The sequence below is a fragment of the Bombus bifarius genome, unplaced genomic scaffold (genome assembly GCF_011952205.1).
Source record: "Bombus bifarius isolate JDL3187 unplaced genomic scaffold, Bbif_JDL3187 scf7180000009790, whole genome shotgun sequence".
Taxonomy (NCBI): domain Eukaryota; kingdom Metazoa; phylum Arthropoda; class Insecta; order Hymenoptera; family Apidae; genus Bombus; species Bombus bifarius.
This window is the reverse complement of record NW_022885336.1, coordinates 1,132,940-1,152,637: the sequence shown is the minus strand read 5'-3', so window position 1 is coordinate 1,152,637 and position 19,698 is coordinate 1,132,940. Positions and strand designations below refer to the sequence as shown.

Sequence of the window (19,698 nt, the reverse complement as noted above, 5' to 3'; positions counted from 1 at the left end):
ATATATATATATATATTTATCTAATATATTAAGATTAAAAAAACAAGTACAAAATAATGTAGCAAGGTTGATATAGATTTATTAATAATTATTGATCGGAAAGGAACATGACTATTATAAACGTAACGTAATCGTGTTGCTGGATGCATTATCTTTTTTTTGTTTTGTATGTATAATCATAATTAATGTTTATGACGTAAAAATGAGCGGCGAGGGAGCGACCCCGGATTGATTGGCAAGCTCCCTCCGCTGCCTCTCTCAGTCTTACACAGTCCACAAACATTCATGCAAATCTTTCATTCGAATGATCTGTCATTCCCAGTCTTTCTTATTTGTCATCTCACTCTGTACCAATGGTCCCGCTCCTCCTTTTATCGAGACCATTTTTTTGACGTAAGATCAATCTTACCTCCTCGAGCAGAGACAAAGCAAACAAGAAGACCTAAATATATGCTCATACGTACACGGTCATCCTTCGACAAAGACATTCGATTCGAGGCGTACGTTCTCTCTCCAAATACGACTCAGCATACACGGTAGTAGACTGCCGGGGCAGCAAGCCACGCACGAACGATACGGCGATACACATCTCCTTACTTAGTTCGAATTTTACAAATTGGGATCGTACATTCCATAATTAACGAGGAACCATCAATACAATAATAATATTTACTTAGCAAAACGTGCCGATCGGTAGTGTGGCGAAGGACGCGTGATGTGTGAGCACAGTTAAACGCGTTACGAAGGGAGGGGGGAATTTGATGATAATAACGATGATATTGGTGGTGGAAGGGGTGATAAAGTTGGCGCAGGAGGACGTTGGTAGAAGGGAGAGGCGGGTTCTCCTTCGTTTCAAAGGCTGATGATGACTGAGCAAAGAGGGAGGTTGATTGAACGTTTCAAGGAAATTGCACGTCTGCTTACCAGGAGTTCAAGGTACACGCACTTTATAGGGATACACCATGGGAAAGACACTCAGGGCAGACACTGATATAGAGACTAGGCTACCGACTATATGTATACCTATCTAAACGTGTAATTAGCGTACGCACCGCGTACACCCGGTACGCCCGCACTCCGCCCTTTCGGGTTGTTTTTATTTTTTGTTATTATTTCTTTTGTGTTTCAATAAGTAAGCACGTGTACTTACATGTTCGTTACACGCGCTCCTGTCCCTCACTTTCTATTTGTCTTTCTTGCTCTCTCTTCTCTCGCTGTCTCCTTCCTACTCGTTTGTCTCACTTTCCCTTTTTTTTTCTTTTCGATCTCCTCCCCTTTTCGTTTTGTTTAAATTATTATTATCATCGTTTTATTACAATCAGCGATCGCGTCGTAATCGTGCTTTTATAGTAAACGCTATGTAGTCTTTATTACTCAAGCTTATGCCCAAAAATCTACCAGAGGCACTTTGGGTTTATTAGTACCATTTGAAGTCGGCGTGCGCGGGGGAGGGCGCTGCGAGTCCTTTGTCTTTTTTTGTTAATTTTTTCATTTATTTATTTATTTTTGTCATTTGTAAGTGATACAGCGACTGAACAACGTGAGTATCTTCTCGGTTTTCTTCTCGTGTTTCTCGACTTGGCGGAGTACCCTGTCTGTGATCCATTTTTTTCTTCTTTATGTCTCACGTACGTTCGCCGCTTTTTAATTTACGCACCCATCCATTCCCCCTCCCCCGTTCCTTTCCCGTAGCCTACCAACTCCGCATTTTTTCCTGCTGCCTTTCCTTCCCACACACGGTCTTCCGATGTTTTTTGAGCAATAAATACTTTCTCCACTGACAACTGCACATTGAATTGACGCACGGGACACTCTCACGCATACACAAACAACACTCATTCGCTACTAGCCGCTCGCGTTGACAGAACTCACGAAGGTTGCTTCGATTCGACCACCTTCGGCGATATGAATTCTTTTATGATAGTCTCGATATTTTATCGAAACTTACCTACGCGGAATCGAGAAGTCTTATCACGTGACGAAACACCTCATTGGGTTTCGATGTGCGTTTGTAAAAGTGGTTCGTTAATAGTACGATTAACTTGGAAGAAATGATACAGCGAAGATTATGAAGATTCCTAGCGAAGGGTTTTCGAAAACGATGATACCAGGTTTGATCCCTCTCTCTCTTTCTCTATACATATGTATATAGATTAAAACGAACGATTTATACGATTCGACTCGTTTGAAAATGGCGTACAGGTAAAATACTCCTAGAACAAAGAGGTTTTTCGAGCGCTGTCTATCGCGAACGGCTCCCGACCACTCTCATCTGCATCAATTGTTTTAAACTTTCACCCATACCAATATGGCTACATCCACAAAGTTTAATGTTACGCTTTAATTAATGATTATCAATTCATATCAATTCAATATCAATGTATTACAATCAGACAATACTCAACAGTGATCGTTATTCATTATATATTACAATAATTAAGAGTGACAACAACATGACGACGGAGGCGTTGAAGCATTACAAGGGAGAAGAGAGAGTGGCACAATGTGATTTCTTAGGAATGATGAGAAAGAGTAGAAGAGGCGCCGATAGTGGACATCTTTACTACATGTAATACAAAGAGAGGTAATTGATGACACGAGGACAATGAGGGATTTTTTTCTGATGAACATGAATTGCGCGACAATGATCAGGTGAACATCAGGTGATGGATGCACGACGATGAGAACGAACGATTAATGATAAAATGGAACAATGAGCTGGAGACCAAGGAGGGGAAGCACGCACACTCAACACAACCGTCACATCGAGCTGGCCTCGCGCGCGGCCATAGTCCATAGATTAATACCTATCAACTAATACACAGTCTGTCTCCGATTTCGCGGATGACTCTTTCCTTTTTTTTCGTTTTGGATGCATGTAAGTATAAATAATACGCGTAATGCATGGCGTACGTACAGTATGGCATCCTGCTCAATCAATGACGGTCGAAGCTCACGTTTACAAATTTTGGACGAAAATTGCTATCGCGACGCCTCTGTTTCTTCATTTTCCTTTTCTTCTTGCTCATTCTTTCTCTTCTCGTGCAACGATTAATCGCCGCGAGAGAAATATCTCGGTATCGGCGCCTATACTGTACGCGCGCTCGTTCTTCGGATACTGCATATACATACACACATACTTTTGCGCCGGTATAAAGTGTATATATGTACACATATACATACGACATACCATCCATGTATATATAATATACTCATATTGTTTAATTAATCATCGTTAATCGTTAATTATCTTATTTATTAAAATTCGTCAGTTCGTAATTCAAAAAAATTTCTGCTAATAGCGGTGGATGGAAATGTTTCTTCGTTAAAAATCGCCGATCTCCGATAGCGGCGGCAAATATCGACCGTTTTAAACACATTTACAAGTTATCGGTTTGATCGGCTGATTCGTTCACTCACTTATAACACTAATGTTCTATTATTTTTTTTCGTTCGTTTTAAAACCCTATCCGCCGGCGGTCGCGGCGTGTAAATCGTCATCACGACGATTTCATAGCACGCGAAAAATTTTTCAGTTTTCATTTCGTATGTGGTTGCGTGGCCGCCGGGTGGTGTGGTTGCACATCGATAATTCTATTACAATTAATCGTGATTTTGGTATTTTATGTACAATTATGCGTGACAATGCGCTGTTGTGATTATTGCCACACCTGCCAACCAGCAACCAAATTCAGAAGACTTTGTCACAAAAACACTTCAGTCCTCGTAGACATTTTATATTTCTCCCGTTCGAACAGTTTAGCGGTCCGTTGTGCAATTTCTTCTTGTATTAATAATTCGCGTACTAAGCTGAGATAACTGGCTTGCACGGAAACCTGAGACGATCGATTACAACATAGGCCAGTCCTCTTGGTGCTTCATTAAGAGTACCTAACTGCGGTAGAATATTCAGCAGGGTAACTCTTGGCGGGCGGGCTTTGTCATATGCTTCATAGAGTTCATGGTACATCAGGGGTTATCCGCCGCCATTATATTGTGTACCTGTTCGAGTTTGTATGCCAATCTCTGCTTCTGTGAAAACTCGTCCTCCTCCAAAGTAACTATCAGCTGTTCGTTGTATTTACCCGCGTACGTGTATAATTCGTACAGGGCACAATTCGTGTTGAACTCCGTCGTATGCAACTATAACAAGGAAATGAAAAAATGAGAAAATAAGAATTGGCAATAACTATAATTCTATTAGAATCGCAAAAAAAAAAAGAAAGAAAAAATACATACCCTAGACTCTTCGGCAAGCATGGCGTTCATGTCTTGATCGGATATGGCTGGCATCACTTTAATATCTGCATAATAACGTTCTACCCACTCTTTGTACACTGGAATGTCCTTTGCGTAAAGTAGTTTAGAACTCGGCGAGTCCTTGCCTATAAATACAATTAAAAAATGAAGATAATCACATTAACATGTCCAAAATTCAAGAAAAAAGATCCATAGAAGTTAAACTGTCAAACAGGTATTACATACCTAATCTATGATCTGAAGTGGAACAGCTGTCCATGAACGTTTGCGCGACGACGGACAGACACGAATCCACGATGTTCGATTTATGTATATCGAAGATGAAGTTCGGATTCTTAATCAGATTCACCCAAAACCTGAGTGGGAGCGAATTGCTCTTCCATGTGTGAACGACTTCAGGATCGGATATGCCGTGCTGCAGTGCTTGGTCGTCCATAAAGTCAAACATGTATTTGATCGCGAGGGGAAGAGCTGATCCTCGATGGGCAGTGCTAAAGATTGTTTCAAACAGGTCATCAACGAACTTTTGAAGTGTACCCTTCGTGGCTAATAGCCTCGTTAGGTAGATTTCTGACACCATTTTGTTTCCACGGTCTCCCTCCTTTCGTGCATCGGAGTCATGGTGCTTGACAAGATGCCAACATTTCAAACCACCGTCGTGATTTTGATTTAACGGCGATGTGGCACGGGAGAGCGGTGGACTGGCTGAACTGAATTTACTAAGATTCAGGGTTTCGTATTTGTGCGATTTGTCCGTCTTCTCGGAGAGGATCGATAGATTATATATTGACGATTGTTTGGAGACTAAGTTGAGCGATGCTCCGTCTGGTACCCTGTAATGATTCAGCGTATTTCGTTTCTTCCACTCGCCTTCCGTTTTTGTCGTAGAATCTTCATCATAGAGGATCAATCTACCGGATGCTCCAGTTCGCCATTCTGTTGCAAAAATTATGTATTACATTGGATATATATTACTTACATTGTCTGTTAGTAAGTGTTAGGTCACCTACTGGTTATATTTATTCGAAAATTTTAACTTTAGTTACGTTAGCGTCATAATACTTATGACAATGTACATAATGTTAAGTTTAAAAGTTTCGAATCTTACCAAGATCAAGATCATCCTTCCTTGGTCTTTGGCTGTAAGGCGTGGCTCTGTAAATTGTATCCAACGCCTTCTCCTTCACTTGAGATATCGTATCACAATCGAGAACTTTGACTGGAACATTTTCTGTGTTTGGATCCATACCGCCGACGAAGACCGTTTGTTGAGATATAGACACGTAGACCGTCTAAAAAATCAATTTAAAAATTATATTAAAGAGAACGTCGTAATACGAAAAAGAAATTATGAAGATTTATTGAAATCAACAATTTTACCATTGGTTTGAAGTCAATGGACTGTCTGATCAACTTCTCTTCCGATAACGAATATCGTGCTTCAGATGTAATTGCATCGACGGGACCCTTATCGACTTGTTGTTTGACTGCACGAAATAGTACATACAATGGTTCTCCAGCACATTCTCGCATAAACTTGTACAGGAGGAAAGTGAACCAAGCTGACAACATCTTTTCAGCGACGCTTTCCGTTCTGAAACATAAACGAAGTAGCATTATCACTCTACAATTATTCTACAATCGTGATAAATATTAAACAATGATAAAGTATCAAAATATTTTTCCAAGAGGATACTAAACTTACCGTCTAAGGAACAGTTTCGGATGACTCTTTCCTTCCGTACACTTTTCAATTAGTTCCGCTAGGAGGGTCTTCAGAATATCTGTACAATACTCCATCTTACTCTGAAGCGTAACCATAATAAGACTAGCCACGTTCACTCTGTCCCTCATCGAGAAGTATCGATTGCTCTCGAGAGTCCTTACGAAGAGGAGCAAGAACGTTTTATTCATTATCAATTGTCCAAATAGGCGCAGTCCTTTCTCTTTGCGTGCCAATTCTGGTCGATCCCATTGCAGCACCGGGCTATTGTCGTCGCTTGGGAATAGTATCATCATAGCGTATGTTCTATAATCTAGGAAAGGTATACCTCCACTGGTCAAATCGCCTGTGAGATCTGTCATCTCTGTTTGCAACTCAGCGAAAGCTTCTTTGCATTCAGCTGCGACACGAAGTTCTAGAATATCCATTTGTTCTTGCATATTTTTCAGTACCCGATTGCTCTCCGTAGATTTGCGTCGATATGCAATAAGGAAGGCGATAAACACGAATACTAAGATCACAATGGCGGCGATCACTCCGATCAGAGCTGGTTTCGATAGTGGTCCATTAAGACCAGCTGGCAGTGCGTAGCTCAGTTTTCCTATATTGTAACGGAGTGTGCCACCTACGATCACAATCACCTCAGGCAGTTCTTGCTTATTTGGAAAACCATCGGAATCGATGGCTGGTGGTTGTGTCAGAGGTGGTCTGCAAGTGAGCTGTTGCCTAGAGAGCGAAGTAACGTTACAGAACGCGTTTCCTATTTGTACTGTCACGTCCGATTCCTGGCAAGCGCGGTCTAGATGTTGGCCATTGATGGTCAAATAGTCGCTCTTGTAATACTTAATCTCCTCGTCAAACACCTCGTATATAGGATTCGGGTAGAGGAGAAAATGGTTGAATCCGTGTTGCGACAAGTTCTGCACGCCTGTCACGTTGTCCATGCGAAAGCCGTATTCCAACATTAATGGTTTTTCTGCGTCTAGGACAACGTTGTCTGGTACTTCGATGGTGGGTGATTTACAGATCATGCTTTCTTGACTGTGCACTTCGCATTGCGATACGAACATCTTCTCGTCGTAGTACACGTACATCTGCGGACTCTGAATGTAGCCTAGGTTCTTGCCTGTTACCGAGATCTTTATTCCTCCTGCTGGAATACCTTTCGGAATCTTCATCTGACCAGCAACGCCACTCTCTACACTCTCGATCGTTGGATCATCAGCATATTCGAAAGTTCCGCTATAGATCCGAAATGCACCATCGAATGTCATCTTCACCGTTCCATTCCTCTTATGATCACTAGCGCTAGTCATGCAGAGCGCTTCATTCATCTCTGCACTGATTATAGAGCACGGTAATTCATCGATAAAGGCTTTGATAGTACTGCCAGCGTTCATATATTTCCCGGTGATCCTTACGGTGGTGCCACCGCTCATAGGTCCGTATTTTGGTGATATGGAGAGAATCTGAGGATCTACGAACTCGAAGTTGTATTCGGATTGGCCCCTGAAATCTTCGATCCTCACGATTACTGGTCCACGTTTGCCTTCTTCTGTACCTGGGCCATCCACTCGACAGACTATTTGCTTTGTGCGTATATAGAGTTCCTTGTATGGCTCGCATGGTAATCCACCAACCATCACGCCTCGGTAGATGTCCTGAAATAAATCGATTGTCATACTTTGTATATTAAAATTAAGCAAAAGATACTTTTATTGCAAAACAGATCCTTATACCTTAATTATATTCGAGACTGATCGAACCTATCAAATCTATAAGACTTTTTCGTTCTTGTTCGCTTGGTATTCTTATGATATTAATGTATAAGTACTAAGACTTTTAAATAAGGTTGTATATTCCATACTATATCCTATGTGCTATACCCAGTGTTTTGTGAGTATTACGAAATTATTATAGATAAAAAATTTGGTTCTTATTTACTCTCGAAAAAGTCATATATGACGATATTATACAGAAGTCTCCTATATGTATTAAGATATTGCCCCTTACCATGAATGTCTGGCCCAAGTTGATGCCACGTATCGTCACGTTCGTATTACCTTCCCAAGGTCCCATAACCGGCTCGAACGAATGTATTTCGGGATTCGGGCAGGTTTGGTTACTGTTCAGCCACATGCCGGTGTTGCGTTCGCAGTTGTCCTTCACTTCGCATCTGTCTGTGCTCTGACACCATCCGCAGTCGTACTTGGGCGCCAGGGTCAGGCACATTCCGCAGTTGTCGGCCATGTCGCGACACCGGTATATTACCAGATGGATGTTGTGTGGATTATCCAAAGGTTTCGAGCCACCCCAGATCACCGCGAATGGCACGGTGATGTTGGGCGCCCGAGATGTGTACGAAAACTCGGTCTCCTCGCAATAAATCGTGTCCGCGAGCAGCCGAGCGTTCACGATCGTCACACGGCCCTCTATGTTGAACTGACAGACGAACCGAGTCTGCACGATGAATTGCTGGAAAAGATGTTTCGCATAAGTTAGCGCGTCAATCATCCTAGACGGGAACCAGTCCCGACACACAGCGATTCCCTCTTTCTTTCTGTCTGTTATGAAAGGTCCGCTAACGACACGTGAAAACGTCCAGGGAATTAATGTAACAGCATTAGACGGGATTCTACATTCGAGAAAGATGAACCATGGCATTACTTACCCCGATGATGTGCACTTTTACTCGTATCACCTTCTTCACGCCGGAAGACACCAGGATCTCCTGGGAATCGGTCGCGTTCAACGTCGGACAGAACGCTGGACCGCTTCTATAGCTGGGGCCCGTTCTCTGTGGAAATAGAATTCGTTGATTTTAACGATTATCTAATGAAACGAATTAATAAAATTGTGTGATTCAATTTTGAAGAAAACTTGATACTTTGAATATAAGCGAACTTTATTATAAAGACTCTATCAAGTTTCTGAATTTATTCGTTTAAATCGTTTGATCCCAGATGACCCATAACCATCATTCAACGATTAGACAGAATCTCCACTTACACTAACTCCGGTGACCAATATATCGTTCCGACAGTTCTCAGCTGTGTCATGGGTGCACCTGTGACCGTCGACGCACCAGTCACAGGGGAAGCTCGATGATACGCATTTGGTACACGAGCTGTACGTGTTGCAATCGAAGAACGTGAAATTGGTATCCACGAGGTCAGGCCCATTCGTCATCCTGACTGAAAGCTTCGCCGTGAAATGATGTTGCCCTTGCGGAATAGATGGCAATAGATCGGTCCTGGGTGTGGTGCAGTTCACTCCAAACGACTTTCTCGAGGCATTCGTGATCAGGGTTTTGTCCAAAGTAGAGAACGCGCAAAGGAATTGGCCAGAGAGGGTTGGCAGATTTTCAATAACCAACTCCAGGGTTCTAGCGGTTGTGCGTTGCAATTGGTCCGGCGTGACGGTCGTGATGGTCGTGCATCTGCCACTTTTATACGAGATCCAGTAGAGCGGATCTTTGGCAGCATCCTGACAGTCGCTGCGCAGATTGCATTTGTTCTCCAGTGAGCACCAGCCACAGTACGGGTCCTTGGCACCGAGACAGTCCAAGCAGGTCTTGTATACCGAGCATTCTTGCACTTTGACCTTGGACACCGTTTTGTTCGTCATCACGTACAGGTGCATCAGCTGCGAGTCGAACAACAAGTCTGGGTTCACCGGGCAATCTGGATCGATCTCCAGGTCGCCGTACTCCAGGGCCAGGGTCGAACTCTCCACTACCACCTGTAACAAGAAACACGTAATATCACGATTAGTCTATGTTTTCGATTGCGTAACGCTTGTGCTCGAGATCGACCTCATAGCGAGTATGCTCGAAACTCAACAAGCTCCCCAACCTTGCGCTTTTTATCCCTTCCCAGGGAATATCGAACTGATCGATAACGGTGATTGTAAAAGTCTAAAGGTCGCATTTCGCTCCAGATACTCAATGAAAAATTCCTAATCGCGATGTAAAATCAATTACTGCTTCAAGGATCCCTGTTCCTTTTCACTTATCGACAAGTACCATGATATATCATTTGTATCTCGCTACATTTATAACCTTAGGCTAACGTTCAGGAAAAAAGTGGATAAGGGAGGATCTTCGAGCTATAAATTCGGACTACAGCCTGCGGGTAACACGTTAAATCGATCCTGTGCGATTTAATTGCTGGGCAAGGAATTCGATAAACTAAATGAAGGATAGAGGGATCGTGGCTGGCTAATTCAACCCCTTCTCTTCGACCGTTCCTTTCAGACTACTAATTTAATGTGGTTTATTCATCGAAACGATGATACAGACTGACTGATGCACCCGACGCGATTAATGAAACATTTACGCTTCCACATTTACAATTTCATGAAAACAAACGCATCTCATTTCCATTTTTGTTAAATATTAATCGCTTATCAACGCGTGCCGTCCAAATGCGTGTTTCCATTTTCCCAGTCCCTTCTTTTAGTCCACCTTTATTCCGCAGTTGAACGTTTCAATCCGTTATTTCGTCAGGAACAAACGATTAATTTGAAAACGTATAATACCAGGATGTTAAAATTTTACTTTGTGAAATTTACGTTTTATCATTCGTCGGGAAATTTTCTCGTGAATTTCGTCTCTGTGCAGGTTGTAGAGGCGAGGCTCGTTCAGAGTCGCGGCTAAGAGGTCGCAAATTAAATCTCGGGGACGACTAGATTTCGCTCGTCGTTGAGGCGACCACGAGGATGACGGAACGTCTCCCTGCTAGAATTACACCCGCTTGTCTAATAAAAAGGCAAGACCGTCCCGGGATCGAGCTATGAATAACAGTAATCGTCTGATGATGATAAACTGGTCTGAGTACCGTTTTTAAAGAGATTCTACGGATATCGTCGTTAAACATTATAATTTGTTACGTAATCAAATTTTTCTGGAGGAAGATCTTGAAAAATAGAAATTATGTTTTTCATGTAATATGTATTTAGATGGTTTTAGGAATATGAGTATATTAAATTACTGACTATTAGAATTTGTTGCTTTCGTTAACAGTTAATTTTTGTTAAAAATCCATAAGCTTTTATCGTTCTCTAATTTCATTGCTTCCTATTTTGTTCCCTACTTCTGAATCTTTTTATTAAAACTATAAAAACAAAATGTAGGGCATTGTAGCAATAATTATTACCAGGGACCAACTCATTTAAGTTTTAGATAATAATTAAGAGACAATGCAATAATACGCGTCAGGAATAACGAACATATTAAAGCCACTTTTTCTTGTAAGATATATTTAATCCACTAAATGTTTCAATCATACACACTTTCTAATCTTTACTTATAATTTAATAGGATCAATTTTAATAAAAAGACTTGCATCGCACCATTTCACCAATTGCATAAAATGTGTCAATGTTTTATAAAAATAAAGGAACGCTTTAAGCGTTTTTCTCTTCCTCTAATTATTGACAGATTAATACGTGCTTGTTTATAATTATACGGTTTCTGTATCCAACGGAACTCTATTTGAAATTATTAGATGACAGGTAGAAATAAAAAATTCCTTCATGTTCGTCGAATCTCTTCCATGGAGATTCGATTACATAATCGAAACGATTAAAGAGGGGAACTCTCTCACGATCGGTTCTTTTTTAACGCATAGGAAATAGTCGATCTTTCGCGACCGTCCCACGGCTCTTTCTCTTTCACGGCGATGCTTGGAATATGTTATCTCTAATTACGTCTTTACGCTTTGAATGCTTTCTCCCTCAAGTATGCTCACTCACTCGATTTTCTATGCACGAGTTTTCTTCTTTCTTCTCGGGTGTGCTTCATTCTATTTTAAACACACACACCGCTTAGGCTAATGTCGCTTCAAAGCGACGGTTCAACAAAATCGGAACTGCAAGCAGCTTCATTGAACGTGGTAAACTTGAGCTGTGCTTATTACTTTCGCTCACTAATTAGTATACAGAGATTTATGAAAATATTCGAACAATTGTCGTAGTAAAAATTTTTATAAATATATTCGTAATATAAATTCGCCTTGCTTTTATATTTATTATACAAATGAAGAAAATGAGAATACGCGGTAGACTTTGAATCAGGAAATATAATAAAAGTTACAAGACGTTTATTGTAAATATATTTGGTAAAAGATTAGTATATGTATAGTATGAATAGTTGCTTAAAATTTTAAATATATAGCTGAATTGAAATGGCTCTTATCTGTACGTTCGTCTTTAAGCAAGATAGCAAAAGAGTACTGCAACCTTCTGTAATTTTTGAAGAACAAATTTCTCTCGTTCCCTTGTGTTCTTTTTATCTTTATATGTTTTAATATAAATTTTAAATTATACTTTTAATATAAATGCTAAAGAGTTGAGTAACAGAGGTAACTTTATTATACCAGGTAAGCACGTTAAGACAAATATTTTGCTTGTTAATTATACCGTGTAGACGACTTTTTGCCGACCACTTTTTATCGCGTTATACAATCCTGAGACACGTTGCCGTCAGCGTTGAAAAGGAGGACAAATCCGGAAGGTGAAATTAACGGGTATCATGTCAAGCGCGGCCCTTTGGAACAACGTTTTTCCAACTAACTCGGCTTTATTTCCGCTCTTTTTTAATCTCCCGAAATTTGATTCGCAACTATCTAATAACATCGCAATATTTAATTACAGCAATCTGACAACCTATACTAACGATATTATTTAACTTGGAAATTTTAGATTTTGTCTACTTTAGTAATTTAATAAAACCACGAAGAAGCTTTTCGTAAAATTAGTGGTGATAAAAAGCGAATCATTATATATATATAATCTATCAGTTTTCATTATACTATACTAATTATAATCGTTAGGGTATGGACGTTTATGTATTTGTGGAGAACTAAAAGATGCAAAAGTACACAAAATGCTAATATAAAAATGCATAAAATAAGGAGCTAATTAATGAATACGTAAATGTTATAATAAATATAATACTCTTGTAACCACTGTAGATCTAATGTTAAAAGTCAAATATGCTTGATACATTAAAGCCTTTAAACCTTTGATTTCCAGATTCTAAGCATGAAAAAACTCGCTCGATCATCGATATCACCGAGGAAAGCAGGAAGGAAAAAGAAGCGTGGATGTTAAGAGGTTAACGAACGACGTCGACCACCCGTTGAACGTCGCAATACCGTGGAAACCAGCGTAAAAACGTCGACCTCTGGAGAAAACGAAAAAGATACAAGATTCGCTTGATCTTCGATCCATGGCCAGTCAGGACTACCAGGCAAGTGCATTATACGTTTCATATCCTTCAATCACTGTCCTCGACGTCTCTTCCCACCCACGATAGGCCACGGCGCGCCTAGTTATCGCCGCAAGCATGGAAGCCTAACGGGCAAGCCTTAACCCTTTATTTTCCAACCGTTTAATTGCACGATTCACATGCATCGGCCGCGATGAACCGCACGATAGAAAGGAGACAAAGTTCAAGACCGCGGCCACAAGCTAGGAAGAAGCAAAGAGAGGCGGAGGTAAAAGAGAAGGTAAAGAGGGAAAGGGGAACGTTCGTAGAAGGAAGTTCTCGTCCTCGGGGAACGGCCGGCACGTAACCTCTGCCCCGAATAAACGAATCGACCCGGCCAGGACAACCGTTTCTGCGCGACTGTGTTGCAATCTCTGCCCGCTGTAAGCGTGCAGAAATAATAACAATAATTATTGAGCTACCGCACAGCCCCATGATGTTAATTGCATGTCTGGTCGCCAGCTAAAATGCCGGCCACGTGATTTTTATTTTCCACTAGTGAAATCATCTCAGCGATGCGGCGATTCCAATCTTGGATGATGCGTGTGTACGCCCTTTTATTGTTGAGAATCTTCTTTATTCTAAAATGTTTGTGTATAGCGATGTTTTTAAATGGAGGAATTAAATGGAGGTTGATGGAATTTCGTGGAACAGTTTGCGTACTACAGTTTTGTAGAGTTTCAGTGGTCTTGTTCGGTTTCTTGTAAAATTAGTATAAATATTTGGAGATAACGGCCAATGAAAATGATGAGTTGTATTCTTCGTTTTACATAGAGGAGGAATACTTAAATTTAATTTTTTTCACTGTTAAACCTGCTTATTACAGCATATCGTCGATTAATCGATAGTTATCGTTAATACGTTATCGACTGGTCGTATATTATCAGATACCCTTTTTATTTCATATCTGAATTCGACATGTGCACTTCTTCAAAAATATCGTCTGTCATAATCATCGAGGAGATCTACTTTGAAAAGACTTTTATCTCTAGATCTAACGATCTTCAACTATATTATATTAAAATATTCCATTCTAATTATCAAACGTCATAAAGAGCAACAATTCAGCAAGAATTTCACTTACGTTCTTGCAGTGTGGTTCATTTGGAATCTAGCTTAAAGCTTGTAAATGTAAATTCTTGTCGCCCTAGCGTTTAATAGAATGCATGAGATATATTAGAAGGACTAAAGCTATGGAATTACACATATCCCAACTTTGACGGTGATGTTACGTCTATCAAGTGTGTCATAAGGGTGTCAGGCATCAGCACCAAGGATTTGCATCAGCTTTGTCTACACACAGTCATCCCCACAAGATAAATCACGTCTCACGTAATAACTCAGTATGTAACATCGCCAAGGTGTGTGTATCTAGCGCGATTATTACGAGGAAAATTGGTTGACTTTGAAATTTGCGTGAAATCTGTTCAGCCGTGAAAAGAAATCGATACTTGGACAAGAACCCGTGGGAATAAGGATTGATGAAAGGCTTTCTGATAGGAAGTGCAAGCTGCACTTTCACAATGAAGATATTTTAGATGAAAGTATGAGAAAGTTAGCGAAGAAAAGAATAGACGACGAATCCCTTCTTTCAAAGATTCGTAATAAATTTGAATATAGATGCTCTTCTAAAGCTTCCTTAGGTTTTTCGCTACTTCTTATTACTCATTTTTGTTATTTCAATCTATTATTCCTTTGTTGAGAAAATTCTTCTTTGGCAACTGTCATATAACAAACTAATAGATAGTTCACCGTAAGGATTACTTCATCACGAATCCTTCCAAACTTCGAATGCACATTCTTTGCAATTACCTTTGTTCCATCCATTTCTCCGTCTTATTGTTTGCGAATATTGCTCATCAAGCCATACCTCTTGAAGTCTCTACCTTGAAGGTAAGATGTAGACTTCGACTTCATGGAGGCGGGCAGCAACTTCTGAAGTTCACGGGTCACCAAAAGCCAACAGGATCAAGTCACGTCGAAACGGGAGGCGGACGCTCGAAGAAGGCGTAAGAATATAATCAACGCGGAGGCGTTTTCGATGTTCGCGGCTGTTCGAGCGTCTCTTTTGTTCGCATAAAAATCGTTCCAATTATCAGACTACCGTGAAAACAGCCGGACATTTTAATTGCCGTTGTTCGTTGCCCCCGTGAACCCGCTAAGCTCCTCTTTCCCTTTCATCCTTTCGTCGAGAACGATCTGAGAACCGCCGACAAAGAGGCAAGTGGAGCGTTGGAAAAGCTTCGGTTATCCGGGTTATCCCACTTTCCCATGATTACTCCATCGCGCGGAGAATAAAAGATTAATCTCCGCGGCTTGTTAAATATAATAAATATAATTATCACTGCGCACGAAGTCCGCGGAATCTGTCGGATCGGCAGCCCTCAATTACCCGCGTATCTTCCATCTCTCGCGAATGGTAATGAAATAAGAAACCTCGTGAGTTTTCTACGGCGATTTGCCAACGCGATTACACCGAACAACGACTACACGCCGCTCTCGCTTCTTCTTTGCTGGTCAATTAACGAGCTCGTCTTTTTCTTTTAAAACACGAAAACACGTTTTTCTACCTAGTTTAACGCAAACTTGTTCATGGTAGATGGTCCGATAAAACGGTATAGAAGGCAATGGATCTAAGTACTTTTTGGGTATCGTATATGAACAGAGTTTCCAAACATTGATTAAGACTAAATTAGTTTCTTATACGCAATTTGCTTAAATATAATTATTATTCTTTATCTCCATGCGCGTTTCTCTCAAAGAACAACACCTATATTATAGTTTGCGTGGTTATGACAGTTATTTACAAAGTATAATAACGCCTTTAAAATACACCGCTAAACGCTCATGATAAAAAGAATCGCGTGATCGTAGCTATCGACAGAATACAGATATCAGAATGAAACTGACGAGACCAGTCGATTACAAAGGAACAATTGCCATCAGTTGCAGACAAAATAAACAAGAGAACGAAAGGTGAAAAGAACAAAGAACCAGGTTAGGTTAAAGGTTATTGCAAATTTATCAATCTGTCCAATAGATTGTATCAGGCCTTTCTTTCTATTTAAGGCGACCATTACTTCTCTGTCCCCCTTTTTTCGTAACCTTCGACATCGCGATTAAATAGCGTTCAATCTCCTATCGAGCGTGCGAAACCGTGGAACGCAGCTCAACTTAATAATCACGCGACTACAAAGAACAAACCGGAGGAATCAATAAAAGGAACCGGGTTGAAGAAAACAAAAAGAAATTGAAAAAAAAAGAGAAGAAAAATGAAGGATCAAGGAAAGAAATAAAGGAACACCATCCGCCTTTTTATTCTCACGAGATCCTTCCGATCACCAGACACAAAGAAACTAATAACGTGTTCGATACAAAGCTACCAAGAACTCGGTGGACGTCTTAATTACTCGGCTCCGTCGTTTCTCTCTCCTTTTTTCGTTTTCCTTCACCTTCCTCTCTCTCTCTCTCTCTGTCTTTCTCTTCCCGGGTTCTTGTCTCTTTGTTCGCAAGTATTTTCTACCCTGTACCCTGAAAGCGTGAGCGCCACGACAATATCGGTGTTCAACACGGACGAAAAAACGAATCGAGCCTCGGCATTCCTGAATCGATTTCGAGCCCGATCGTGTTCCTGCGTCCTATATAAGGCTGCATTTTCATTGGTATTTCTGCTAGGTAAATTTTGTAGGTAAATTTCGTGGATATATTCGAGGTTCGAATATTTCAGTTGGAATTGGATAGATTTCCGATGTATTTGAACTGAATTCGTAAATCATTGGAGGCTACTTCATTAAGATTAAAAATTGTTGAGTGTTATATAGTTGTCAATCCTGTATTAGATACTTACATGATCCAAATTTATATTCCTCTGTTATAAACTTGACTCTGTCAAAAAATAATTACCCCAGGAAATTTTATTCAGAGTTCATGAAAATGTTATTAAAACTGTTGAATATTTTAATGAACATTATACATCGATAATCGCGTAAGAATATTTATCTTCTAAATGAATATTAAACATACCCTGAATGAATGTTAAATGAAGCAGGATCATGCTAGATTTGTAAAATAATTACGTAATATTAAGTTTGCAGCAGAAATTTATTATAATAATGATTTTGTGTAATATCTACTTAAATTATTCCAGATTTAATTACTGTATCAAAATTTCATTTCTCATTTATATTCATAAATATATATTTTATCATAAAACGTGGTTACAGTAGAAACACACCTTAACTTACTCGCACGATCAGGCGCATTAATGGCCGTTCGAAATCCGGCTTAAGCGCGTTGTACGCTCGATGTTCCGGCAATTAGTTCACCCTTGCTTCGCGGCAAGAAGGATCGAAGTACCAACTTGTTAGAAACTTCCACGATCCAACAACTTCTTTTCGAAACGTCTTAAGTTCATTGTTTCTTTCCACCCTAACGATTCTTTTTTAGAGAAGCGAAAGTACAAAAGGCAATGAACAATTCAAAATAGTTTTTTGCGAATTTTGCTATTACGAAAAGAAAAATTCTCTAAAAATCAATATTTTTTTATTGTTCTTAGAAAATCGATTTCAAAAGTGAATATGAGATTAACAATGGAAATGAACATTTTTAATTATGAATTTCTTTTCATAATGAAAATTCATAATTAAAAAGGCTCACAAATCTTCGTTGATAATTATTGGAACTTTCCTTAACTGAAAAATACGCGATGCAATTATAGATTGCAGTACAATATATTTCAATTAGCTACTCAATTCAGTTATTGGAACAGAAACCTCACGCAAGTGAATAGAAATTAGATTTGGCCAATTTGATTTACATGTTCCAATCCAAGCACAGACTAATTTTCAAGCGTGAAACGGAGACAATCGCGGCTAGCAGAGGAACTGAAGGAAACTGGTCAATTTCGAATATAATGCAACGTTTCAACCACGGCTGTATACATTTTTAAGCCCGTATTTTCCATGGAATATTAACGGCCGCCGCTCTTCAATCTTCGCTCGGGGCTCCGCGTCAATTTTATGCAAAAATTACATTCTGCCGGGAGCGTGCGACGAAATACGACGTTTTCGTGAAAAATTTATAGAAACTGACCGGTACTCGATTCACGCCACCGGACAGAATTACGACGAAATGAAGCTCGTGCTGCGTATATTTGAATAAAATGGGGGCAGCTGCAGTGAATTTCGAAGGGGTTTGCTTAATTCGAGAAGTGTGATTAAAGCGTATATCCTAAATGCGAACGTTGGTATATTTGTGATATATATGTATAATGGACAGACGTAGAATATTCGAGTTATCGACCCGTTTCAAAATTTAATGCTTCATTCTATGAATCAGAAATTTAAACCGTCACATCTCGAATTTACGATGTTCCGTGTAACATCGAACGATATTTTAATCACGATTTCAGCATTATATGACAACGTAATTCCATAGAAAAATATCCAAATTTATTAGTCCGATGTTTCATACTTTCCAATATCCATTTTTTAAATTATATTACTTTCCAACTTTCTATTATTTATAGGATCTTACGATTAACGATCCTGTTATTTAAGGTACTATTAGTTTAATTAACAGCACGGTTCAAAATACATGTTGCAACCCAATACTCTTTAGAATATCCTAACGTAAAGAACTTTCTCACACTTCGACCATAAATTTAAATCACCCACCGAGGAACAATACCGAAAACGAAGTTTCTATGCCTTACCCATACTCGGTTCGTTAGGCGAAAGTTCGTTTATAGCGTCGATAATTTCCAAAACTCTCAAGAAATTTATCACGAGAAATTGAGAAATTTCATGGCGGTAATCTTTTTTCGATTGGAAACAAATCGATTCGCATGAAAAGAACACATAGTTCTCTACACAGTTCCTTGCGTTAGGTCAGGAAGTCGTAGTATTTGACTCGTAGCCTTCTGCTCTTCGATTATGTAATTGATGTCGTGAATGAAAATTGTTCGAGTCCCAAATATCAAACATATATAACAAATTGTATTTGTTAGGGCTTTACAACAATTGAACCATGTACCATATTCGAAGAATTTTTTTACAGAAACTATGTTACGAAATTTGGTAGAATTGATTGAACTCAACGAGCCAATATGATATTTTTCAAGCAAGTTATGGGAATCGACAAGGAATAATTCATCAAGCTTTCTTACGCAAGACCAGACTAACAAATTTACCCTTACGAGTCAATAGAGATTAATATGTCAATAAAGATTATTATTGACAAAAATAGTAACGTAATATCTCGTGTCTCGCGCGTATCGCATCAAAATTGACACGTTTCAATTAGCCTGCGTTCAGTTTCGACATTGATCGATCGATATTAGCCCATAAAATAACAACGTCGTTTATGAACAGTTGATTGTAACATATTAGAATCCTTGCACTCGCAGTTCCATGCGAAATTGAACGAAACATTTTCAATATTCAAG

General features: G+C 39.7%; 1 protein-coding gene across 1 annotated transcript in view; it reads right to left on the bottom strand.

Annotated features, from left to right (window-relative positions):
- Positions 1-59: 59 nt before the first annotated feature.
- Positions 60-19,698, bottom strand: part of LOC117215776 (plexin-A4) — a 105,053-nt gene continuing 85,414 nt past the window's right edge. Inside the window, exons 2-10 of the mRNA XM_033462246.1 lie at positions 8,993-9,724; positions 8,655-8,780; positions 7,997-8,458; positions 5,966-7,644; positions 5,641-5,854; positions 5,369-5,552; positions 4,486-5,196; positions 4,240-4,385; positions 60-4,143 (exon numbers count right to left, since the gene is read on the bottom strand). Coding sequence (XP_033318137.1) covers positions 3,970-4,143; positions 4,240-4,385; positions 4,486-5,196; positions 5,369-5,552; positions 5,641-5,854; positions 5,966-7,644; positions 7,997-8,458; positions 8,655-8,780; positions 8,993-9,724 — 4,428 coding nt within the window. The 3' untranslated portion in view covers positions 60-3,969. The remainder of the gene's footprint in view (positions 4,144-4,239; positions 4,386-4,485; positions 5,197-5,368; positions 5,553-5,640; positions 5,855-5,965; positions 7,645-7,996; positions 8,459-8,654; positions 8,781-8,992; positions 9,725-19,698) is intronic.